At 45.4% G+C, this 27,827-nt stretch overlaps 1 protein-coding gene across 1 annotated transcript in view; it reads right to left on the bottom strand.

Annotated features, from left to right (window-relative positions):
• The window catches only part of LOC147685430 (SEC14-like protein 5), a 1,171,342-nt gene that overhangs the window by 550,036 nt on the left and 593,479 nt on the right, over positions 1-27,827 (bottom strand). The window contains exon 7 of the mRNA XM_086941333.1: positions 18,796-18,908. Within this exon, the coding sequence (XP_086797459.1) occupies positions 18,796-18,908 (113 nt within the window). The remainder of the gene's footprint in view (positions 1-18,795; positions 18,909-27,827) is intronic.

The raw sequence follows: 27,827 nt of genomic DNA, 5'->3' as shown, positions 1-27,827 counted from the left end.
AAAGAAGCAATATGGGTATAGAAAGAAGCAAGAGAAGTGCAGAAAGAACCAACAAGGGTGAAAAAAGAGGCAAGAGGGGTGCAGAAAATGGGAGGAGAGTTACACAAAGAGGCAAGGGAGGTACATAAAGAGGCAGGGGAGGTACAGAAAGCAGGAAGAGAAGTGCAGAAAGAAACAACAGAGGTGCTGAAAGAGGCTCGAAGGGTACAGAAAGAGCAAGAGAAGTGCAGAAAGAGGCATGTGAGGTACAGAAGGAGGGAAGAGTACTGCAGAAAGAGGCAAGAGTTACAGAAACAAGCAAACGGGATACAGAAAAATTGATCAGTTGTGCAGACAGAGGGGAAGAGAGGTGCAAAAAGAGGGAAGAGGGGTACAGAAAGAGGCAAGAGGGGCACAGAAAGAAGCAAGAGAGGTGCTGAAAGAAACAAAATTAGTGCAGAAAGAAGGAACAGATGTGCCGAAAGAGGCAAGAAGAGGGCAGAAAGAGGGAAGGGGGGTGCAGAAAGAGGCTCAAGGGTTGCAGAAAGAAGCAAGAAAGGTGCAGAAAGAAACTAAAGAGTTGCAGAAAGAGCAGCATAGGTGCAGAAAGAGACAAGAGGGGAGCATAAAGAGGGAAGAGGAGTGCAGAAAGAGGCACAAGGGTTGCAGAAAGAAGGGTCAGAGGTGCAGAAAGAGGTAAGAGAAGTGCAGAAAGAAGCAACAGAGATGCAGAAAAGGGGAGGAGGGGTGAAGAAAGAGGCAAGAGGGGTGCAGAAAGAAGCAAGAGAGGTATTGAAAGAAACAGAAGAGGTGCAGAAAGAAGCAACAGAGGTACAGAAAGAGACAATAGGAGTGTAGAACGATGGAAGAGGGGTGCAGAAAGAGGCATGAGAGGTGCATAAAGAAGAAAAAGAGAGGTACAGAAATAAGCAAGAGAAGTACATACAGAAGCAACAGAGATACATAAGGGGGAAGTAGGAGGAGAAACAGGCAAAAGGGATACAGAAAGAATCAAGAGAGTTTCAGAAAGAAACAAAAGAAATGCAGAAAGAAGGCAGAGAGATGCAGAAAGAGGCACAAGGGTTACTGAAAGAGGGGACAGAGGTGCAGAGAGAAGCAAGTGAAGTGCAGAAAGAAGCAACAGAGGTGCAGAAGAGGGATGAGGGGTGTAAATTGAGGCAAGAGAAGTGCCGAAAGAAGCAACAGAGATTCAAAAAGGGGGAACAGTGGTGGAGAAAGTGGCGAGAGGGGTGCAGAAAAAAGCAAGAGGGGTGCCGAAAGAGGGAAGAGGGATGCAGAAAGAAACACAAGTGTATATGTACAGGGGCTCATGCTTTTATATACTGCTTGGTTTGTCCCTTGTGACTGCACCTACCTTGCGGGGTAACACTTGTGCTGTTGTGGCCATATTGCAGAAAACCTGTGACAGGCCCCCTACTTAGGAACCGGCCGCATTCAGGGAAACAAGTAAAATTACTGTATTGACTGTGGGAGGCAAGCAGGTACTCCTGGACCCTGCAGTTGGTGCTCACATTACCGCATCATGTATAATAAAGGCGCAGATGCAATACTGCCAGGTATTGATTGCAACCTATGGGTTTGATACAGCATTTAGTGATACCTCTGAATATGGGGATTAAAGTACTTTTCTCTTCCTGACCTAACTGCCACATCTCATGCCCTGATATTGTGAATTATGTTATTTTATATCTTGCAATGATAGGATAACGAGTATCATTTCAGTATCTGCATATCATGTGATGATATTTCTATGACGTGTGCAACATATAAGTATTCACTTTATTGCTTTAGCTGTGATTTTATGACAATTGCCTAGTTAGCAAAGTGATTTATGAGGTATGCAATGTTGTTTACGTCTATGTTTTTATACAATATATGAGATATTTTATATAAGATTGTGTGGAGTCCCTTTTGTGGTGTATTTATTGTGTCACTGGTGTGTGCGTATATTGCTCTAACGCTTTAGTCATTGCCTCTGGGATAAGCCTGACTGCTCTGCCAAGCTACAATGGGAAGTGAACAGGGGGTATCTTGGTGTTTAACTCCCTTACCCTGACTAGAGTGGTGGGTTCTGCCTGGCTTAGGTGCATACCCTAGCCAACCCGAAACCCCATTTCTAACAGTCAGGGAGCAGAACAGATAACAGGGTTCCTAAGTACCCATCCCCTGCTCATCCCAGACAAGGCTACCCCCATGTCTTGTTATCCATGCACACAGAGTGACAGAAGAGGCTGTCTGAGAAAACACACCCACCCTCTAGGAGCTCTGGTTGGGATCAAAGTGTCAAATGAGCCTTCATCAGTTCCAGGGTGCCCAGCCGTCTGGGTCCACCACACAAATGCATTGCATATGACCAAATGCCCAGACTTAAAGGACAGCTATCTGGTTGTGCTGTGTCTTAAAAATGTTTGTTTTTTTAGGGGTTCACTGACCCATGTAGAGGACAGGGATTTTGAGGCCTGGGTTCTCAAAGCCTGACCAGGGTATCAGGCAAGGAGCTGGAAGCCACAAAGAGCTCTACCCTTGGCCTGGTCAGAGCTTCTGAATTCAGACAAGCAGGAGAGACCTCCCTGAGCCTGTGGGACCCCATCCCAGGCACATTGTGGCATAGCTGGCTGAAGAAGGGGGCCCAAGACCAGGGGCTCCCACCCCTGGACCAAATAGACCTGTTAACACTGTTCTGAACCCAAACAGAGTACAGTGCTGGCTAAACCGCTCCCAAGCAGGCCACCCTGCTTGAGGATATCAGCTTTGCACCCCTGCCTGCTCCTCAGGAAGCAGGGGCCGGAGAAAAGGCCCATTGGACAGGGCTGGAAGGAGGCCAAAGACCGCTGGTGCCCAAGGTCAGGTCAGTCCAGGCCCTCCAAGCACCCGGGGAGAAAAACCATAAGGTAAATGGGTCCCTTTTACCTTGTCCCTAATAATCCTGCAGGAAGGCCACCTGCCTTTCTTGTAATCCATGCACATAGAGTGTAAGGGGGCTATCAGAGCAAACACATCCGACCTTTAACCCTGGGAATGGAGAGTCAAATAAGCCATCTTTGGGACCTCCAGGTCAGCCCAGACATCATGATCACGGTACAGTGAGCAGGCTGCTAGGCACAGGGATGTCAGCTATGCATCCCTGTCTGCTTTCCAAGAAGTAAGGCTTGAAGGAAAGGCCCATTGGAGAGGGCTGGAAGGCACCTGCAGACTCAGGCCCCTGCAGGCCCCCTTATAGGGCCCCTCAAAAACCCTTGTAAACCCCAGGTTAGACTGACTGGACTGCAAGGGAGTCATGGGTACCTTTTCCCTACTAATCGAGAGCAAGGCTACCGGCCTTTCTTGTAACCCGTGCACTCTCAGTGACAGATGGGGTCATCTGTGAAAACTCCCCTGACCTCTTGGAGCCCTGTCTGGGCATGAAGATTTAAAATGGCCCTCATCAGGACTTCCAGAGCTGCCCGCCCATCTGGGCCCTCCTTAGGGACATATGGTACGCAGCCAGATGTCCAGGGTTCTGAGCAAATAAATATCCAGGCTCAAAGGAAAGCCATCTGGCCACACTGTGACTTCTGAATGAAAAAGGACTCTGTTTGCCCTTGGAGAGGATAGGGATGCTGAGGAAGGGTTCTTGGAGCCCGAGCTGGTTATCACGTAAGGGACTATGGGGGGGCTCATGGAGGGCTTTCCTGGGGCAGGGTCAGAGCGTCTGCATCCAGTCAAGCAGGGGGCAATCTCCACTCTGACTCCGTCAGAAGCGGTCGCTCCCCTCGCTCCCTGGCTCCAGCAGCTGGTATCGTAGCGCTCTCACTGCATTGAGTGTCTTGTGATAATTTTACCGCATTTTACCGCATTGCCTAATCTAGCGCTATGCTATTGTTTGTACAGCCCACATCGTGCCAATCATAGTGTGCTGCATACTGCAGCGCTTGTGCCTATCTGTGCCTGATTGTGCCTGCGCCTCTGCCCACCCCAATCTCGTCCTGTTTCGTTTTGCTGCCATCTTGTTTGTTGTGCCTTCCAGCCCGCCCCTCCACCCAGCTCCCGCCTCCCAGCTGACCCTCCCTCGCCCCCGCCCACTCCACTATCCACATATGTCAGATGCCTCTGCGCACAGCGGTCGCGCCCTATGCGCGCCGAAGGTGCGCCAAAGGTAAGCCCGTCTACGCCCGTCCGCGCCTGGACCGCGCCCAGCGCCAGACCCCCTGGTCCTCGCAAAACCCAGTCCACCCGCACAACATATGACGCCGCTACCCTCTTTGCCCTTAACCCCGGTCGCACACCACAATGCTGCGAAGCCACCCCAGGACACACCCATGGACCATTCGCCTGCCACTCCTGCAAGTTCACCTGCATCAGGACCCAGACCAAATCCACTTCCTCCAAACACAACTCCGACTCTAACCACCTAAAGTGCATCCTGCTGAACACCCGCACGGTCCACAGACACGCCACTGAACTCTGGGACTTACTGGACACTACATCGCCGGACGTCGCCTTCCTTACAGAAACCTGGATGAACGCCTCATCAGCGCCCGACATCGCCATAGCCATCCCGGACGCTTACAAGATCATCCGAAAAGACCGCACCAACCAAACAGGAGGAGGCATCGCCATCGTCCATAGGAACACCATCCGCATCACGACCAGCTCCGATGACAACCTCGCCACCGCCGAACACCTTCACTTCCAGATCCACACCGACCCCAAGACCACACTCAGAGGCACCCTCATCTACAGACCACCAGGAACCCGCACACAATTCAACGAAGACATCACTGACTTCATCAGCCCACTGGCCCTCCCCTCCGAGAACTACATTCTACTGGGAGACCTCAACTTCCACCTGGAAAAGAAAAACGACAGCAACACCAACACCCTTCTGGACAACCTGGCCAATCTCGGACTCAAACAACTTGTTGACACCCCCACCCACTTAGCCGGACACACGCTCGACCCTATCTTCACCTCCAGCAAACACATCTCCTTCGATCACACCACAGTTCTCCATTGGATGGACCACAGCTGCGTTCACTTCAGCTACAAAAAGACCACGGCTCACAACCCCCCACAACCCATTCCTCGAAGAAACTGGAACAAAATTACCACCGACCAACTCTTCACATCGCTTAACCAAAAGCCCCCTGCCATATCATCGGGCCCAAACCAAGCTGCCAACAAACTCACACAATGGATCTCCCACAGCGCTGACGTATTAGCACCCTTGAAAAACCACCAGATCAAACAAGGTAGCAAAAAGGCCTCCTGGTTCAACTATGACCTTACGAAATCCAAGAAGCTATGTCATACCCTCGAGAAAACCTGGAGAAAAAACCCAACCACTGACAACCTGACCACCTTCAAGGACGCCACCCGCAAACACCACCAATTGATCCGGTCCACCAAGAAATCAGCATTCAAGGATCGACTTGACAACAACGCCCACAACAGCAAGGAACTATTCAACATCGTCAAAGAATTTACCAACCCCACCGCCGGCACCAACGACATCACTCCCTCCCAAGACCTCTGCGACTCGTTATCCTCTTTCTTCCACAACAAAATCGCTGACATACATAACAGCTTTGAAAACCAGTCCAAAGAACCGTCCACTCCACCCACCTCCAAACCAAAACAGCACTCTAACAACCTTTGCACCTGGAACCCAATCACTACTGAAGACACCATCCGCCTGATGAACTCCATCCACTCAGGCTCACCAACCGACCCATGTCCACATCACACCTTCAACAAAGCAGACTCCATCATCGCACCCCATCTCCGCGATGTCATCAACTGTTCCTTCAACTCCGCTACTTTCCCGGAATGCTGGAAACATGCCGAACTCTGCGCCCTCCTGAAGAAACCCACAGCAGACCCCTCTGAACTTAAGAATTACCGCCCCATCTCACTCCTCCAATTCCCTGCTAAAGTCATTGAGAAAGCCGTCAATAGTCAGCTCGCCGCCTTCCTTGAATCCGACAACTCCCTCGACACCTCACAGTCTGGCTTCCGAGCCAAACACAGCACCGAAACCGCCCTCATCACTGCTACAGACGACATCCGAACGCTACTGGACAACGGAGAAACAGTTGCCCTAATCCTACTTGACCTCTCCGCCGCCTTCGACACAGTCTGTCATAGCACCCTCATACAACGCCTCAGCAACGTCGGAATACAAGGAAAAGCTTTGGACTGGATCATCTCGTTCCTCGCCGGAAGAACCCAGAGAGTCCGCCTCCCCCCATTCAAATCAGAGGCCACCGAAGTCATCTGCGGCGTACCACAAGGATCATCACTCAGTCCCACCCTCTTCAACGTTTACATGAGTCCCCTCGCATCCATCGCGCGACAACACAACCTCAACATCATCTCCTACGCAGACGACACACAGCTGATCCTCTCCCTCACCAAAGACCCAAACACCGCCAAAACCAATCTACATGAAGGAATGAAAGAAGTAGCCAAATGGATGAAGAACAGCCGTTTAAAACTAAACTCGGACAAAACAGAAGTCCTCATCTTAGGATCATCCCCCTCTGCCTGGGACGACTCATGGTGGCCACCGGCCCTGGGTACAGCACCCATACCTACAGATCACGCACGTAACCTGGGCTTCATCCTTGACTCCTCCCTCTCGATGACCAGACAAGTCAACGCCGTCTCATCTTCATGCTTGAACATCCTACGCATGCTCAAATAAATCTTCAGTTGGATCCCCACCGAAACAAGAAAGAAAGTCACACACGCACTGGTTACTAGCCGACTGGATTATGGAAATACCCTTTACGCCGGAACCACAGCCAAACTACAAAAAAAACTCCAACGCATCCAAAACGCCTCAGCCAGACTCATACTGAACATCCCCCGTCAAGCTCACATTTCCGGTCACCTGAAAGACCTCCCCTGGCTCCCCGTCAACAAGAGAATAACGTTTTGCCTCCTCACCCACGCTCACAGGGCCCTCTACGACCTAGGACCCGAATGCCTCAACACACGACTGTCCTTCTACACATCCACCCGCCAACTACGATCATCCAATCAAGCCCTCGCCGCAATTCCGCGCATCCATAGATCCACCATAGGAGGAAGATCCTTTTCCTACTTAGCGGCCAAAACCTGGAATTCTCTCCCCACTCACCTCCGCCTTACACAGAACCACCTCTCCTTCAGAAAGCAGCTAAAAACATGGCTTTTCGATAAGTAATGCACCCACCCTTCCTTCAAGCGCCTTGAGACCCTCTGTGTGAGTAGTGCGCTATACAAATTCTTGAACTTGAACTTGAACAGTCCAGCAGGACCTCATCCTGTACACTAAGTGACAAGGCTGGTACGGCACGGCAGTGAAGGGAGCCAAGGACCGGGGGCTTCCAACCAAGGGTCAGCCGTAGCTCTGACCAGGGCCCGTTTAGAGCTTCTTATCCCAGGCAACAAGGGAGGCCTCCCTGGCCGGCAGATTCCCATCTGGTATACTGTAGGACATGGCAAGCCAGGAAACAGAGCCCAGGGCTTGTTGTTTTCTCCCCAGGTCCGCCAGAGCTTTGACTTGGGGCTTAGTCAGACCTTCTCATCCCAGGCAAGCTACGAAGGCATCCCCAGGCCTGTGGTTCCTCGTTTGGGGCCCCAGAACAGAGCCTAAGGCCAATGTATTACACAACAGGGCCCACAGGGGCGCTGACTTGGGGCTAGGTCAGAGTTTCTGAATCTGGACAAGCAGGTGGGACTTCCCTAAGCCTTTGTGACCCTGTCCCAGGCACTTAGCTACACAGGAGGCCAGTGGAGGTTGCCAGGGGCCTGGGGCTTCCACCCAGGTCCCTCCGGGCCTCTGTTCTAGTGACGGTCAGAGCTTCTGAACCGGAGACTTCCCTGAGCCAGTAGGACACTATCCGAGGCCCTTTGTGACACAGCTGGCTGGACAAGGGAGTCCAGGGCTAGGAGCATTCACTCCTGTTCCAGCAGGAGCTCAGGCCTGGTCGGAGCTTCCTTTTAAAAAAAAAAAAAATCTTTTTATAACATCGACATAACATGCATATTGTGCAGAGGAGACATAGTACATTTCTGTTATCTTGGGTACATTATGACATAGATACATACAACAATACACTGTGCGGACAAACTAGGGGTTTGGGGGATCTTTATTATTAGTGTACTAATATGGCCTCGGTAGGTGTTCCATGGGCCCCAAACCCGGTCCCACTTCCCAGGACACCCTCTAGCTATGTAGACTGACTTCTCTCTAAACATGCACTAGTCTAGATCATCTTTCCAGGTCCCGACTCTGGGCGACTGCAGGGCTACTCAGTTTTGTGCGATATTTCTCTTCGCTATCATCACTGCCAGGGTTGCCCAGAGTTTGTTGTAAGAAGTGAGGTCCGTAGGCTCTCATATATTTAGGAGACACCTTCGAGCCTCCGGACGGAGTTCAAGTGTAAGTACCTCACTTAGGATGAGATGTGTTTTGCCCCAGTAGGCATGTATTTGGTCACCCTCCCTAATGATGTGCATGAAGGTGCCGTCTTTTCCACATTTGTGCCTACACTCCCCACTCTCTGCTCTACCCATGCGGACTGGACACGGTCCCGCTATGTAGATTCTATGGAGAATTTTGAGTTGGACTAAGAGCAATCTAGCCTGGATTGCCACCTCTTTCGGGGAAGACACCACCTCTTGCCACTCTTCCTCATCGAGTTCTATTCCATCCTGTATCCATTTTTCTTTAAGCGACTGAAGTGGGTCCCCCTTGTTATTGTTCTGTGTTTTTTGTAAATCAGGGAGATGTTTTTTTCGGGTAGGTGGCCGTCCAGTAGTCTATCCTTTAAGGGAGAGACTTCCGGGGGGGGGGGGAGGATTTCTTGGGAAGTTGGGTCTGTAAAGCATGGCAGATCTGGGAATATCTTAAGCTCTCCGTTTCTGCCAAGCTATATTGCTGTTGGAGGGAGACAAGCGGTACATTTTCGTCTTTGACCCACAAATCCTTGATCTGCGTGATCCCAATGAGATCCCACTTATCAAATCCCTGCCTACCCCACAAATTCCCCAGCTTTTTGGAGTCCAACAAGCGGGTTACCAGCGTGACCCTATGGTCCCACCCCAGGTGTTTGTTCACTACATGCCATATCTGGCCCGAGTGGTTAGTCGCTCCTGTCAAGGAGTATCTCCGTGGTCGGGAGTAGAGTGTTCTATTGTGGTTCCCTCCCAGCTAAAGCCATCTATCCATGGCGTATCCGAGTCATCAGGACGGCCATAGGTGCCTTGGTTTATGGTGTGAGCTGGGTCGCACAATAGTATTTTTTGATATCCGAGAGGCTAATCTCCCCGTCATACCAATTTAGGGTGAGTTTAGTCAATGCGATTCTGGGCTTCCCGTCCCACAATAGGTCCCTATGTAGGCCCTCAATTTCTTGGAAGTATGCCTTAGGGACTGGGTCCAAGGAGTTCTGTAGAGCGTACACGAAGCGGGGTAACGCCATCATTTTAAAGAGGACTGCCTTGCACAGCAATGAGGATGGTAGTGTTTTCCCGCTAGCTATATCGCATTTCAACCTCTGTATTGGTGGCAGTAGATTCTGGGTAAAACGAAGTGACTGACTCAGTGAGATGAAAATACCAAGGTATTTAAAGCCTGCTGCTCCTGTTTGTATAGGACAATTCAGCGGTGGGGTAGGCGGCTCTCCCTTAAGGACAAAAAAAAGGGACATACTCCAGTTTATTGTGAACCCTGAATATCTGCCAAATACTGCCAGAATATCCAGTACGCATGCTAAGGATACTTTCGGGGAGGCCAAATATAGCAGGATGTTGTCTGAATAAAGGGAGATTCTGTCCTCCCAGTCAGGGTACCAGCACAGACCTCGGATGATCGGGTCTTTGCAGATCCATGCCGCCAGAGGCTCAAGGGCGAGAGCGAACAAGAGAGGGGACAAGTACCACCCTTGGCTTGTCCTGAGGCTCAGTTGGAACACTGCCGACTTCCTGTTATTTACTACCACCTGTGCCATCGATTTCTAATATAGTAGCCAAACCCAGTTAGTAAAGTTAGGCCCAAACCCAATTTTGGTGACTACTACAAAGAGATACAGCCATTCAACCATCTTGAATGCCATGGTGGTGTCCAATGACTCTAGTATTGCCGCCTCTTGGATGGTAGCAGCTCTCCCCAGCACCCTGTGCACCCTACGTAGATTTAAGGCAGTATTTCGGTGCGGCATACATCCTGACTGATCATCAATCAATCAATCAATCAATCAAGGCATTTATATAGCGCGCTACTCATCCGGAGGGTCTCAAGGTGCTTGGGAAGGGGGGGTCCACTACTGCTCGAACAGCCAGGTCTTGAGCTGCTTCCTGAAGGCGAGGTGGTCTTGGGTCAGGCGCAGGTGGGTGGGGAGGGAGTTCCACGTCTTGGCGGCCAGGTAGGAGAAGGACCTTCCTCCTGTGGTGGCTCTGTGGATGCGGGGAACGACGGCGAGGGCGTGGTTGGTCGATCGAAGCTGGCGAGTGGGACTTCATGATGCACTAGTCTGCCGATTACTTTCACTAAGCGATTTGCGAGAAGTTTTGCTAAGATTTTGGGTTCTGCATTGAGGAGGGTAACCGGCCTGTAGGAGGCACAGCTGGTCTTTGGTTTACCTTCCTTGTGGATAACTACAATGGTGGCTACCCTATGGTCTTCTGGGAGCCTTCCCCTTCCCTGCTGTCTATAAAGATTGCCCGGAGGTGAGGGGCTAGCTTTTCGGGTCTGAGCTTGGTCTTAGCTTCTTATACCAGGCAAGCAGGCGAGGCTTACTGGATCTGCAGGTCCCCATCCCGGGCACTATGTGAAAGTTCGCCCAAAACAAGGTCTCCCTGATCCTCACCCTAGGCCTGCCAGAGTACTACCCATTCTTTCAATCTGTGCACACCAAATGAAAGAGGATGACATTTGAGAGAATATATCCAGCCTCCTGCAGCCCTGACTGGGCTTCAAGCTTTAAATGATCCCTCACTGGGACTTCCAGGGCACCTTAAAATTCTTAACACTGAGTCACATGAAGGAATTACCAGTTTTCTTTATTTGATTTAAGTACAAAATGTCACCTGTGATGCTGGCATGGATCATTTTGTACCACCCATGTAGACGTGGTAAATGACCCCTTAGTTTGAATTACACCCAGGCCTATTGTGGAATCTTAATTGACTGCATCCAACCTTGTGTTTGTACGATGAGGTTGATAAATGTCTCAGTAGATCATAGAATATTTGTGGAATGACATTCATGAATTTGGTCAAAGAACTGGTATCATATTGTGGTGTCTCACCTCTAAGTAGTTGCTGTAATCCAACGTAATGAAAACCAGGGTATCCGTTGGAAACTTTGCAACATGAAATGAGATATGCTGCCTGATTTTCTTTATGTTGATAATCAGGAATCAGTATCCCTGAGAGATGATTTGATGAATGATTACAGTCGCTCGTATGCTTGGGAAACTGACAACTGGTTAGACAGTGGAACAAATGCTGAGTGGCAATAATGTATTTTTTAGGTTAATGTGAAAGCTTGAATAAAATAAGTTGCTTCATCCTGGGTCAGCCTCGTTTCACAAATGCAAAATACTCAGTGACTCATCCACCATAAATCTATCTCTGCTTCTGGACCTGCCTTGCTCCAACCTATGTTTCGGCCCCACCAAATCCCACGGACCCTCAGATCAAAACACAAGAAGCTGTTAACAATCCCCAGGATAAAGAGGACTAGGATGGGTGGCCGTTGTTTTTCTCTTCAAGCCTCAAAGTTTTGGAACCAGCTTCCAGATGCCATTCTGTGGGAACCCAACTACCTTGCCTTCATGAAACAGCTTAAAACGTTTCTGTTTCCCTGAGTTGGAGGAATGACTAGATACTTAATGCGCTGGGATGCCTAAGGGTAGCCATGCACAATACAAGTGTGTAATCATTCATTCATTCATTCATTCACCTACAACTTTCCATCCATCCAAACTGTGCCTCTCATATAGGGCCTATCAGTCACTACCAGCTCCAAGTTTAAAAGCTTTGTAGTTACATTGAATGCAGAAATTACTCCTCATGTCCATGGTCAGCATATACCACAATTAAACCGCCTATTCAGACATATCTCCCTTGTCCCTCAGAGGACTGCTCAGTTATAGAAAAAACAAAATAAAATAAATTCCCATGGGACTCCATCAGCTCCACCTTGAAATGACTACACTGTCTACCTGTAGCCCAAATTCTCTTCAAGACTCCCCATCCCACCTACAAATTGCACATCAATAAAAATGTCCAAAATCACTTCAACAGCCAAATAATCAATACACCCCAGGTTCTGTCCTCCTCTTAGTCAACAGAAACCATTGACCCTCCAAAAACATTGCACTACAAAGAAGCCAGCTGTTCTGCAGTACAAGACCAACAAGTGTGAAAGATGGTCACTATGACCAACTGCACTGAAATCAACCCTTTTGCCTTCAGAAAAAAGGCTCATCCTTCTGAATCCTCTACACATTCATTCCTTCTACCAGGAAGTGCATTACAGTGATTTATTGTATTAAGTATTTCCAACCAACTCAATGAATTTAGTTACTTATAGATTTATATTGTCTAGAGGAACACTGTGTACAAACTTTTAGGAGTCATCTCTCCTTCTACCGTAGAGAAAATTATTTTAGCATTTTTAACAGGATACAATACATGACACGGAAAACACATTTTTTACTTGACATATTACTGAAAGTATCTATGACACTGCATTAGGCATTTACAGGCACAATATGTTCCTTTACGTTCTCTGAATGACCCAAAATATTACTCAGATTCTCTTCCATTTTCTAACATAAACCTTGAATATTTACTCAGTCTTTGACATTGTATTGGGATTAACATCAGGCCTAGGTGAAATTCCAAATACGCTGGAGTAATCTGAGTAATTTAGTAATCAAGCATTACTCTTGTGATATGGACATATCGAAATACGTGATTATGCCAGCTTCAGTAACTAAGAGTAATTTGAGGCAAACATCCAACTGCAGGAGTGCTAGAACAACAAACAAAGATAGATCAAGCGAATGCTTGCTACAGCTGTTTGTGTCCTGTAGAATTTAGTGCTATTTACTAAGCGCAAATTGCTTCCTAGGGCCCATTTTGGACAGAAGGGTGCACTTTGGATTGGATGTATGACGTTACAACGCATACTTTTACCACGCATGCCTTTACAATGCGGTATTTACAACGAAAACCTTTACAACGCATAGTGCTTTGGGGTGCTGGATAGTGAAAAGTTTAATTTACTATTCCAACACCAGTCCCCGTGGACACTAGGGAAGGTGTTGGATAGTAAATTAAACTTATTCCCTATCCTAGAGCGCCCCCCAGCACAATGCGTTGTAATGGTTTTCGTTGTAAATACCGCGTTGTAAAGGCACTGCGTTGTAAAGGCACTGCGTTGTAAAAGTTGCGTCGTCAAGGTTGTTCCCCCTTTGGATTAGGAAAATAGCACTAAATGCCGGACTACCCCTCTCAGGTATTTGCGCAGAATTACTAGACTTTTTGAAGTAATTACAAGTAATTACCTTAGACAGAATTAAAAAAGTTATGCCCACCCCTCGTTTTTAAACCATCACCAGGTATTTCATATTCTCACACATTCACATTTTCCGCCTTTGTGCCCTGACTAGATCGAAATTATATTTTCAATTTAGTGTATTGATGCTCTTCTAAATATCTAATGAGTGATTTTTTTAAGAAAGCCTTTGCCTCAGATTTGTCTCAGGATTTGTGGTTGAAGAATGTTGGAAGTGATTACCAATAAACACAATAGGACCTCAACGGTGAAGTAGTACCATAATATGTAGCTTCTAATCTAGACCTGCAAGAATATTGACTGCACAATTTCAACTACCCCTTCATCCTGGAAGTAAGTGTATATATGTGTGTCGCGATTTACTATTTTAAACTCCACGTCTTCTTATTATGAATATATATATATATATATATATATATATAGAACAATCCTCAGCAACCTCTCGCCCGGAGCCCAATGCAGGAAACCGCTGCGCAGGAAAGAAGACGGAGACCTCAGGTGCAGTGAGCAGTTTTCATCTTTATTGTACCCTCGAGGAAGCGGCACTCAGCATGACGTTTCGGCCTACACAGAGGCCTTGATCACATGACGCACGCTGGGAAAAGGCAATATTTAAAGTGCTAGTGTTAAGTGGGGATACATTCCAATTGGTAAGTCTGTGGTCACATGTTGCACCTAACAATGAATACTGACAACAGACTTTATATTTACAACCACATCTCGGGATAATCCCTGGCTGATCACCTGTCGCTCCGGTGACAAATGTATCAGTAAAGTGCATAATGTAATTCATATAAATACACGTAATGTAAACAAAGATGACTGGATAAATCCAATTGTGCAAATTGCAAACGATGTAAAAAGTGCAATGTGCTACACATAATGTTAACAAAGATGACTGGATAAATCCAATTGTGCAAATGGCAAATGATGTAAACGATGAAAAAAGTGCAATGTGCTACATGAAGATACGACTTCATAGTAGTGTACTATATACAATATACATTCTGTACACAAGGTCATGAACAGCATCTCAATAAGTTAATAAATACAAAAATATATCATAAATATATAAATATATATATATATGTTAAAACCATGACCTTATATTGCAAATATAATAAATATGCAAATGAGCACAACATCGTTCCATTAGGATGAGATCTATAGTGTGCAAGATTAATCAAACAACAAGGTGTTTTAATACTCAGATCGCAGCATCCTATAAAATAAATGCACAACATTGTCTACACGTGCAACGAGCTGGATAGAGGACGGGCAGAGGAGAAGTAGACCCCTCCCGAAAGAGAGAGGGGAAAACCATCGCAGCCTCTGCCATGCTCCCATCCACTTAAGCTCTTTAATTACCTAGACCAACCACAGCTCAGAATTGGATGTACCACAGTGAATAGTGAATACCAAAAAGATAACCAAGTGCACTATTTTTATGTGAAGTTTTTTTCAACTAGTTTTTCAGTGACTTTGTGACATTGTTTTCTCTTATTCATATAGATTGAGCTGAAAGGTTCTTAAACAAGTGAGCAAAGTTCTTGGTACATCTTAGTGCAACCTAAGCCTAGGCTGCACCCCACTATATGGAACCATCCAACCCTCTGATTTATACAGTATTAACGACACTAATCTCAATTGGAGGACAAACAAGTAAACCACAGCACAGAAGCAAATGCAGAAGCAATTTCTGCTCAACAGGAGAAACAGAAGAAGTATATGACAGTGTGGAATTGTCATAAACATGTGTAAAAATCTTCTGTAGAGTTCAGACCCCCCGGAGCTCGACAGTCCATATCCAGGATGTACCTGGTTTCTAGTTTTCTAAGGGCACCGTCCCTGTCGCCTCCTCTCCTATTGGGACCCACACAGTCGATCGCATAGTAGCGCAAAAGGGAACTGTCATTATTATGATGTTCCTTGAAATGACGGGCCACCGGATATGTCGGGTCACTGGTATTACTCGCCCTAATGTGCTGGAGTATCCTCTTGTGCACCTGCAGTTTGGTACTACCAACATAACGCAGGGCACACGGACACTCCAGCACATACACCACATATTCACTCTTACAAGTAAGTTGTTGTTTAATCTTGCGTGCCTCAGGAGTGAATGGAATAGTGTACTCTGTTTTGTTCACACCGTGCTGGCAAGCCTTGCAGGATGAACATTTCCTGAAGCCCCTACTTTTGCCAAGCCAATTTTTACTGGTTAAGATTTCAGGGCTTGACTTGACCAGGGCATTCTGCATAGAGTACGCTCGCCTATATGTGATGGAAGGGGTACTAGGTATTTTGTCCCCTATCACTGGGTCACATTTTACTAGGCTCCAGTGTTTGGAAATAATCTTCCCCAGCGCGGCCTGTTGCCTATTGAAGGCCCAAATCAATCTAACTGGTTGGTCGTTGGCGGAGGTTTGTTTAGTATGGACTTTAGGCTGCAGGGCCTGGCAACGTGGGATAGAATTTGCTCTAGCTATGGCTTTGTCCACCATTGCTGCCTGATATCCCCTTGCCAGGAATCTGGACCTACTGGCTTGCTGTGCCCGTTGGCACTGGACTTCTGTGCTACTTAATCGCCTTATACGAAGCATTTCTCCATATGGTATGCTTCGTATAAGATGAGCAGGATGATGACTGCTGGCATGGAGGATCGTATTTCCTGCCGTCTCCTTGCGGTATAGCCTAGTTTCAAGACTAGTTGCTCCTGGTGTTACCGTCATGTCCAAAAAGTGCACCTGATCCCTGCTGATGTTAGAGGTGAAATGCAGATTATAGTCATTATCATTTAAAATCTCAACAAAGTGTTCAGCCTCCTGACGAGTGCCCTTCCAGACAAGGAACACGTCGTCAATATAACGATACCACCTAACAATAGATTGTCTGGAAATGTCAGCGTGCGTGCCATGGAGAACCTGCCTCTCCCAGTAGCCCATGTGAAGACAGGCATAACTGGGAGAGAAGCAGGCCCCCATAGCCACGCCCCTGACCTGTTGGTAATATCTATTGTTAAACAAGAAAAAGTTGTGGTGTAAACAAAATGAAATCATAGATAATAACATGCGGTTGTGGTCAGCCATGATGATAGATCTCTGTCCTAGGTAGAAATCTATGGCTCTGAGTCCGTCTTGGTGATTAATGCTGGTATATAAAGACGTAACGTCTAGAGTTATGAGCCACATGTCCCTACCCCACTCTATTCCCTGTATTTTTCTTACAAAATCATTGGAATCTTGTACATACGATGGTAGCTCCTGCACAAATTCCTGTAAGAAAGAGTCCACATAAATAGTAGTCTTCTCTAACAAGCCCCCACATGCTGCAATTATTGGTCTTCCCGGGGGCTTGTTAGGATTTTTGTGGATTTTCGGGATTAGATAAAGGACTGGCATGACAGGATGATTATTTTTTAGAAATTTCAACTCATCCATACTCAGAAGGCCAAAAGATCTCCACCCCATGAGTAAGGAATGGAAGTCCTCCTGGGCTTTTTTGACCAATGAAATGTCACTATGTCTATAGCAGTTAGAATCATTCAATTGGGAGAGAGCTTCTTCAAGATATAATTTTCGCGGCCACAAAACTATATTCCCTCCCTTGTCAGCCTGTCTGACAATGACATTTTCGTTGGCTTGGATTTTTTGGATAAGGCGCATGTATTGATCATTTTGTGAATATCTCTTTCGTTTGGAGTTGAGCACTTTGGAATGTAATGACTTTATGTCTTTAACCACTGCATCGTGAAAAATGTCAAGATTGTCATATAACATAACAGGTGTGAACGTTGAGCGCGGTTTAAAGGACGTTAATCCCCCCACCCCACTTGGCTCACCTCCAGATGTAACTTGTGAAGATGACTGCTCCGTTCTGAGTGATTCAAGGGCTTCCAGGCCTGGTAAATCACGTGCCTGCAATCCATCTTCTGCAGCCACAGCCCTAGTGACGTTGTTACGGGTCTTACTCCCAGCAAAATGCTTTAATAGCTTGATTTTGCGAACAAATCTGTAAAGATCAATTCTTGTGTCCGCATAATTTAGATCGCATGGCGGACAGAAAGTAAGACCCTTGGACAGGTTAAAGTAACTTTATAGCTAAGTGAAATGTTTAGAAACAATGTTTTAAACTCTAAAAAACACAGAAATTCACCATTTATAGTTAAAGTTACCTCAAGTAACTATAACTCCTGCTCTAAGTTAACTACAGCTCTCGCTCCCACCATGCACAGTCTTCTTATCAATAATTTCCCTGCCTCCCTTCACTGTCATTCTTCTTTCCCAGTGCAGGACGGGGTTCGCGTCTTTTACTTTTGGCTTTGGAAATGCTTGTTGAATGCTGTCACAAACACTGTCAACCCGCATAGTGTCATCTGGCCACCTAGAATGAAAAAAAGCCATTTGAGATGGTTGATGTGAAGGTGCGGCATGCACAGTGACCGTCTGGTAATGGATTTTCATTTGTGGTTTGAAGAATTGTTAGAAGATGGTCACTTTGCAGTCGTGCACATGCACAGCAGCCTTCTTGGAATGGGTTTTTAAAAAATAATTAGAAATCCATTGCAATAGGTGTCTCTGACCAACCACGACTACACGTTTCAGGCCTTTCTTAAACCCCACTTATTTTGAAGGGCTCCAGACATATAGAAATAGGTGAGTGTATAGTTTTAGACTCTTGCCAGCATAACTTTATTTGGAATTTGATTATTTTTAATCACTGTTACAGATTTCAAGGCATACAGATGTATAATACTCATGCAGCAAACTGACAACTTTTGGGGTGTCCTGCCTAGGGGTATGGATACCACCTCCACTGGAGAGGGGTTCTTCTTTTGGAGTTGGAAACGTCTTGATTGGTTGGTGTACTGCTTGATTGTGAGTGCAGAGGCTACTGCTTGGTGGGGTCCTCCGCATCACTGGTGCCCATCCCAAGCTGCAGGGGAGATGCAAACCGATGAGCCCAGTCCTAGTCTCTAGAGCTTCTGAGCTGTCCAGCACTCTGACCCACACGCCTGCTGTAACGGTTATTTCTACTCTACCCAGCCTTCTCCAATTCCGTATCCTTACCCTCCAGGCTGAAAAAGTCTTCAAACTTTGTTACTCTACCAGCAAGGAATCCTATGCCTGCTCTTCATGCTCTGTGTCATGACGTAGATCACCGGCCAGCTTTGCTGCTTCGGAAGAGAGGCTCCCAGCCATCCTGCACCCACCCCATTCAGAGCACATGGGGCCTCTTACCTTGCCTTTGTGTGTTTCCTGTAGCCACTGGCGGAGTTGTCTCAGGCAGCTCTCCTGCATGGGGGTGAGTTGGCCCACGTACCCCTCAGTGTAGTCCGCCTCCAGTTTATTAGCTAAAGGAAAGAAAAGCAACTTTCAACACTGTGAGCAGTTCATCTCTAGGTCTCCTCTGAGACATCAGTGGCAACTCGGCCAGTAGCATATTTTGAACCGTGCGCAGTAGGATTGGGTGAGACGGCAGGGGAAAAAACAGTCACTCCGTTTCCCGTTTATGTGGGACTACTTTTTAGGTTTTATCACAAGTGCTTTTTGTGAGTTCTTTTCCACTTTATCGATCTGAACAGATTGATCAATGTCTGCCTGTAGTGTAATTGAATGATTTCAACCGATCTGTACAACAAATCGGAAATTTGAGGGAAATAAAAGAGCAAAGGCAAATGTATGTGCACCTATTGCCTACTTATTCTCTTATTTCTAAGGAATAGAGATCCTTTCTCAACTTGATCACCTGTCTCTTGATCCACCTGCCCTTGCCTTTACTAACCTTATATACCTGAACAGGATCAAAAATTGAGACTCACCTTTTTTAACTGTAAAAGGTTTTTTAATAACACCCAGTCCCCTTCGAAAATTTCCAAATCATTAACAGAACTTATTTTATCAGTACTTTTCTTCATCTCGGACTGTTTCTGTTTAACAACCTCAGATAAGCCAACTGCATCAGAATTTTCAGGCACTTTATTATCCAACCATGACGGCAAACACACAGAATGTACTTTCCTGCCCCTAGGTAACTCGAAAGGAGAAACACCAGTAGTATAATGTGGATATATAGTATAATTCCACACCTTCTGTTTCAAAAATGCTCCAACATCCAGACCAGCTGCAATAGCTGTTTGAATACCTTCTTTAACCGCATCGCTGCTGCGGCGATATTTGCGCTGCACAGCTTTTTTCACTTTTCCGCGTTAGATGACGAGCTCAGCTCGTCATCAGCACACGCCACCCGTGGGTGATGACGAGCTGAGCTCGTCATCAGCATCGAAAGGGTTAGGAATTTTATTGCCACGTTCCACTAAACCGTTAGAAGAAAGAATATCTTGCAACTTTTAAATGTTTAACACCCTGAGATTCCAAAAATGAACACATTTTACCAGACACAAAGTGTGTCCCATTGTCAGTAACTAACCATCTAGGTGCACCTTCTAACAAAAACAGTTTCTTCCAAAAAATATTTGTATTATCCGTATTAGGAGAATCCACAAATTTATAATACATCCATTTAGAATGATAATCCACAACCAGAATCAGATAACCAAATTCCTCTGTAAGAACAAGATAAGGCCTTGAAAAGTTATCCCAAGGTTTTTCTGGAAACTCAGTAGGCTGTAAAGACAATTTTGAAAGCTTCCAGTGTTTGTCTGAGAGCAAACACTCTTCACAACCGTCCACTAAGCCCCTAACTTGAGTTTCTAGACCAGGCCACCAGTAGTGCTGTTTAATCTTCATGCAGGTTTTTGTTACCCCTAAGTGACCTTCATGACCAATTTTAACAATGACTTTTCTCAGACTAGACGGGGGAACAAACTTATCCCCTCTAAGAATAAAACCATCCTTAACTGAAAGTTCGTCAGCAACCAGTGCAAAATTCTTTAAATCACCAGACAGGTTTCTAAACTCCGGCCAATGACCACTACAGAATTCTATCACTTTTGAAAGAATCATATCCTCCGAACAAGCTTTCCTCCAATCTGCTTCCGAAATAAATGAACCACAATTCTCCACAGCATCCAAAACACCCACACATTCCAATTCATCTTCCTCAAAGTTTTCTTCGTCATCTTTTTCCATTAACATTCTTGACAGACAGTCTGCACGAAAATTCTTTCCTTCTTGAATGTGTTTTATATCAAAATTGTACTCCTGTAACTTTGACACTAACTGAGTCAGTCTAGCTGACATGGAATTATTACTGGACACCTTATTAAAAATGAATGAAAGAGGTTTGTGGTCTGTAAAACTTTCGAATTTACGACCCCAAATGTACATTTTGAACTTTTGAGCGGCCCAAACACAGGCTAAAGTCTCCCGCTCTATCGTACTGTAATTTTTCTCAAAAGATTTCAGAGCTCTTGAAGCAAAAGCCACTGTCTGTTCTTTGCCATTCACTCGCTGACTAAGAACAGCTCCAAGACCATTCATACTAGCGTCTACAGGGATTATGGAAGGACAATCATTCCGGAAAGCATGTAGAGCTGTAGCTGAAATAACTAACTCTTTTATCTTCTCAAACACACCATTCAATTCTTCAGACCAAATAAATCTTTGACCCTTTTTGAGCGAAGAGGTTCCACCACCTGAGCGTACTTACTCACAAACCTAGCATAATATTCTGCTAGCCCTAAAAAGGAGCATAAAGCATCCTTATCACTAGGTGGTCTAGCCTCCTTAAGCGCTCTGATGACCCAAAACGTAGGTTTGATGCCTTTATCAGAAATAGTATGACCAAGATAATCCAATTCATTTACTCCAAATTTACATTTATCAGCTCTTACAGTCATGCCATTATTTCCAAAAGTGGATAACACCTTCCTCAACAAAACTAAGGGCCTCATTAGGATGGCGGGCGGACTTTGCCCTCCCGCCATCCCCGTGGTAATATGGACCACCCGCCTTAAGGGCGGGGGTCCCGTCGCTAAGATTAGGATGTGCCCGCCACAGCGGCGGGTGCATCCTGCATTCATACCATTGTGGCGGGCGGTGCACTCAGCACCGCCCGCCACAATGGCAGGAAAGCACTGAACGTCACTACAAAGCATGTCACTACACCTCTTAATACAAATCCACTGCAGTATTAGACCGGGATGGTCCCTTACTGGTGAATGAAAGTTGGTTTGGAGTTTTAAATCCCTAACTGATGTGTCTGCGTTCATTCAGCTTATGTATATGGAGGGGAGGTGGGAGGCTGAGAGGTGTGAGGGTATCTGGGCATGTTTGGAATGCAGAGTGAGGTCTTGCCACACAAAGTCTGTGCCTATTCTTAAATTTGACATGTAATTCAGGAAGGCTCAAAATACTGGGTTCGAGATTCCAGTGGCAACTTCTAGACTCCTGAGGAGAATGTCCTGGGAGGAAGAGTATGAGGTATTCATCAAGTCAAAGAGAATAGATATAGCAAGAAAACGGGCATCTGTCTGGGTAAGTGGGTGTCTGAGATGGATACCTGAGCTGATTTAGTGCTTTGGGCAGTAACCCAATTGCCAGTGGTAAAGCACAAAGAGTGGTTCTATAAATTGCTGATAGCAGATCAGCCCTTGCTTATTTCAAGGCAGGTCATTGATGAACTACTGATACATAGGGTGGTGGGTTGGTGAAGGCTTGCCTTAATAGAGATGGTAGCATAAAGTGTTGACATTTTTGGGCTTTATGTTTGGGATGAGAAATACTCAGAAAAGTGTTCAGGATGACAAGTCTGAGGATGTCAGTGCATTCTATGGCACTTCTTGGCAAGATATGGGACACCAACTACCACCTCCTCCAACTTTAAGGATGTCACAGAAAGTGAGGTTTCCATCCAAAATAAAGAGTGATATTTATTGCATTAGATAACTCAATCGCAATATCCAAATGTATGGCCCTGGTGTATATCCCTGGTGCGGCATTATTACTGCTACCATAGGGTACTCAAAGACATCCTAATGTAACCAGCAATGGAGAATCCCGACTTAAAGTTATTCTAAACCTGCCAACTGCCTCAATCATTGTCAGTCATCAAACCCTTGACACTATTTACATATGTATTGTCATCACAGACGCTGTGCTAGGTGTGTTTTCTCTTGGGCAGATATCACAAATCAAAATTGAATCATCAATTTTAAGCCTCTTCTAGTGTCTCAAATGTCCAACAGGGCTTACTACTTGCATCTATGTTGTTCAAGCTATACAAGGTACATTTGGGGCTCTACTTGTCCAACATGGCATCTCCCATCATTAAGACATTGCTGGTATCCATGCTAACCTCATAATGCAGTTGGCCAAGAACACCCTAAGCTTACAGGTCTGCAAAAGCTCCAATCAAATCTGGATGTCTTTCTTCTTTCTGTAACCCAATTTGACCAACACCAAGTTCAGGCAGCACCATGGAGTGGAAGGTTCAGGCTTTGCAATTGAACATCACTCTTGATGGGTGCTAGCTCCACATTCCCTAATGCACCAAATTCCTTGAATTGCATGTAGATCTTGACTTCTTCTCGAATAAATACACACTAAAGAAAATTCAGACTGCTTGGTTGCCAGCTGAGCCTCCCACTCTGAATGTAATTCTTCCAGCTTACATCGGACCCGGATATATGTTGATACCACGCATACTTTTAGCACGCATACCATTACCAAGCATTTTTTACAACGCAGGACCCATTACCACGGATACCTTTACAACGCATTACACTACAACGCAGGTACTATTACAACGCATACCATTACAACGTAAGTATAGGTAAGTATATAATATTTTAAAATAATGTAATTAATAATAATTTAAATATTTAAATTAATTAATAATTATTTTATTATTAAATATTTTAATTAATTATATAAATTTTTATTTATTATTTTTTAAATATATATATATAAAAAAATACCCCTGTGCCCCAAAACCCAAACCCAACCCTGAAACCTAAAAATACCCCTGTACCCCAAAACCCAAACCCAACCCTGAAACCTAAAAATACCCCTGTACCCCAAAACCCAAACCCAACCCTGAAACCTGAAAATACCCCTGTACCCCAAAACCCAAACCCAACCCTAAAACCTAAAAATACCCCTGTACCCCAAAACCCAAACCCAGCCCTGAAACCTAAAAATACCCCAGTACCCCAAAACCCAAACCCAACCCTGAAACCTAAAAATACCCCTGTTCCCCAAAACCCAAACCCAACCCTAAAACCTAAAAATACCCCTGTACCCCAAAACCCAAACCCAACCCTGAAACCGGAAAATACCCCTGTACCCCAAAACCCAAACCCAACCCTGAAACCTAAAAATACCCTGTACCCCAAAACCCAAACCCAACCCTGAAACCTAAAAATACCCCTGTACCCTAAAACCCAAACCCAACCCTGAAACCTAAAAATACCCCTGTACCCCAAAACCCAAACCTAAAAATACCCCTATACCCCAAAACCCAAACCCAACCCTGAAACCTAAAAATACTCCTGTACCCCAAAACCCAAACCCAACCCTGAAACCTAAAAATACCCCTGTACCCCAAAACCCAAACCCAACCCTGAAACCTAAAAATACCCCTGTACCCCAAAACCCAAACCCAACCCTGAAACCTAAAAATACCCCTGTACCCCAAAACCCAAACCCAACCCTGAAACCTAAAAATACCCCTGTACCCCAAAACCCAAACCCAGCCCTGAAACCTAAAAATACCCCAGTACCCCAAAACCCAAACCCAACCCTGAAACCTAAAAATACCCTTGTACCCCAAAACCCAAACCCAACCCTGAAACCTAAAAATACACCTGTACCCCAAAACCCAAACCCAACCCTGAAACCTAAAAATACCCCTGTACCCCAAAACCCAAACCCAACCCTGAAACCTAAAAATACCCCTGTACCCCAAAACCCAAACCCAACCCTGAAACCTAAAATACCCCTGTACCCCAAAACCCAAACCCAATACCCCTAATAAATGTTATTTAAAAAAGATAAACTTACCTAAACTTACGTTGTCATGGTATGCGTTGTAATAGTACCTGCGTTGTAGAGTAATGCCTTGTAAAGGTATCCGTGGTAATGGGTCCTCCGTGGTAATAGATGCGTGGTAACAGTACTTCGTGCTAAAAGTTGTGTGCTAACAGTTACATACCACCGGACCCTCACTCCACCACCCAGACTCTCGCCCATTTCCACCTTCATGGTGGGAAAGGACCTCCAACAAACCATCGAGACACCACTCTACTGTCTCACCATGCCAGCCTACATCAAATTCAAATCATTCTTTGCAGGCTTATTGCTTGTGACGCCTGGCACTGGGTTTGCAATCGTGATTTAATTGGTCACAAAGCCAGTGGCATATATTGGAAATGTAAGTTGTTGAGGGGTAATATATGGAACAAAATGGCAACTGTATAATGTCCTTTAGGTTCAATGGGTGAGTGATGTTTCTTCAATTCCCCTTGCAGTATGATCAATGAACTTTGAGGGCGCAGTCCAGCTACCAAACAACATGCATCATCTATCTCGTCTTCCAGTCACTAATAAGCTTCACACCAACCACTCCTCAATAAACACTTTTGGACTTTGATGGTTTACGGCCCTCGGCCTCAGACAATGCCTTCAAGTCACAGTGCCAAATTATAAACCATACCTGTAATTCATCCAAATGACCTGTCAAGACCAGACAATGGAGATATGACACTTAACTGTAAACTATATGCATCAATTGTTGTTAGTCACAAAATGAAATGTCCACAACTTTAAAATATCTTTATAAAAAAATCAACAGGAATGGACAGAATGATAATATTAAATCGATATTTGTAAACTACAATAACCTGTAATACCAATGTACTACATGGCATCTGAAAATGCTATGCAATCTGTACATATTAGATACCAACCATTGGAAATAGTTATCCAAGGAAATGTATGCCTTCCCTTGTAAATACTTCCTATTAGCATAAAGCTCTTGGACGTCTATATGGCACAGTCCACAACATAAAAAATACACAGATAGGTAAATCATTTCTACGATCCTTTGGGTGATCTGTTACAATTTCAAATTTACAATGTGGGCAAGCAAACACTGGCTTCCGAACTGAAATGAGAACACCTGTGCATAGATTTAGTTTTAAACCATAAAAAACTGTGGGTTGCCACCAGTCCGGGCCGGACTGGCTGTAGCGGGCACCGGGCAATCCGCACGGGCTGGGTATGTTTCATGTCCTGTGCTTTGCGGGCGGGCGGGTGGGCTATTCTGCTCTTGGAGCAGGGGAGGAGTGGTTTGCCTATTCCTAAGTGTGCAATGATTGTTTGGTCAGCCCTCCTGAGCCATCCAAACCAGTCATGCACACTTTTCCCATTCTCTATGCTGGCTGCATTACAGCCTGCATGGAGAACATGCCTACCCGTTCAGCCCCTGACTGAGCACCAATCACAAAGCTGCATTACAGTGTTGGAATTGGTTTGGGGGACAGAACCTGGCTGCCTGCTTCCTGTTCTTGGAGTCGGTGGCAGGAGAGCAGGAGCAGAGACGAGGAACATGTCATTAAAATAGGTTTATATTTTTTATTCCCTCCGTGTGACACCCTCCCCTGCGACACCCCCATCTTCTTAACCCCCGCGCGTGCCCCGCCACTCATGAGCCATAGCGGCCCCCACTGGTTGCCACATTTTAGGATGTGACTTTTTTCTAAAACTAGACGGAGTCGACATAAGCCACTTCCTGTCCACGTCCTTGCACTACTTCCTATTCAAGGTGAGCAGGTGGGAGGTGTGTCCTACCCAATTTAGCCTCTCAGTTGCAAAACACACCAAAATCAGGATTAGTGTAGTGAGCAGTAGAGTTACACTGGGAAACCAACTGCATCCCTTTAAATTAAAAGCACAATTAGGTATTAGTGTACTCGATGGATGGTTAGGACACAAAATACCCCAATTTAATCAGATGAGAGAACAAAGAGCAAATCTTCCTGATGCTAACACCTCGCTAGCGATTTCAGAAAAATTGATAATGAAAAAGAAATACAATTTTGCAATCCACCCAGTGTGGTAAGGGTTAGGTCCTTAAGTATATACTTTGGAGAAGGCAGTTTTACAAGTCTTGGCAAAAGAGGAATATAAACAAATGCACTCATACAACAAACCTCACTCTTTTGTTCCCCCTTTGCTTGTTGCCACCCCTGTTCCATCCTTTGGGTCTGCCCCAATTTTGTTTCTGTCCCCTCTCTCTGTTCGAGCTCCATGTCTTGTCCCCTAAAAAAGACTGCAGGCCACTAGCTGAGTCTTGATAAGGGTCTCAGAACCTAAATAGTCTTGTCACGCATAGGTATTGTTCACTCAAAATTGGTAATTTCACCATTTCAGATTAATTTTATGTTTGACGAGGATGCATAAGAGAAAGCTCTTCACCCTTGGTCACGCTCCATCCGGGCTCGGAGACGTTCATTTTTTCACTCGCTTACTGAACGACTAGGGTGAGTAGTCCCTTTGTATGATTCCTCTCTAAATAACATTTATTTTTATCAATACGCACACCACACTAACAGGAGTTTCCTTTCCTTTACGCATATGCTGTGATTAGGCTGCTTTGTCGAAGACCATATTTGATGTATCTACACACACATGTATCTAGAGGGTTGGTACGTCGACGTAAAAAAAGCTCATGTCCAGGTTCACTATAACTAGGTATTAAATGATAGTACATGTTATAGTGACAAGACCAGAGAAGGACAGGGAATTTATGTCATTGTCTTGTTTTGTTTGAATTTGATACGTTATTCATTTTACTACCCAGTCACTTATTGAATTGTTTTTGTATTGGTATAGTATTTTTGTGGTTTATGTCTGACAGCTCACATCAATTGATTTTGTAAAGATCTTTATGTGAAAGATAAAAAATTCTATTAAAAAATTAATTCATATATATTTTTGGTAAATTGTTGTAGGTGTGTTGTATCTAGTTTTGCTAATCATAATTATTGTATACCTTTTATGTGTATTGTGCATTTAAAGGAATATCTAGGTTCTAAAAAGTATTTTTCAGTGCTTACCCAACACCAATTGTAGCTTTATATATCTATACCCAGGTTCTGAGGGAAACAGGATGACCCCATTGTTCTTAATGGTCTAAGTATGCCAACACCTGTCTGGCCTTGGGAGGGTTATTTATATCCTGCATATCTTATGTCAGTAAATTAACCCCTTCCTTGCTGCCGTCGCCCATTGGCCGATGGCAGCACTACCTCTCCAGTGCTGCCGTTGGCCAATGGCCGACGCGGCCCCGCCCGTTTTACGGAAGTGCC

This window comes from Lissotriton vulgaris, chromosome 10 (assembly GCF_964263255.1).
Source record: "Lissotriton vulgaris chromosome 10, aLisVul1.2, whole genome shotgun sequence".
In the NCBI taxonomy this organism is placed as follows: Eukaryota; Metazoa; Chordata; class Amphibia; order Caudata; family Salamandridae; genus Lissotriton; species Lissotriton vulgaris.
Note: the sequence above shows the minus strand (reverse complement) of the source record. Positions and strands in the feature narration are given on the sequence as shown.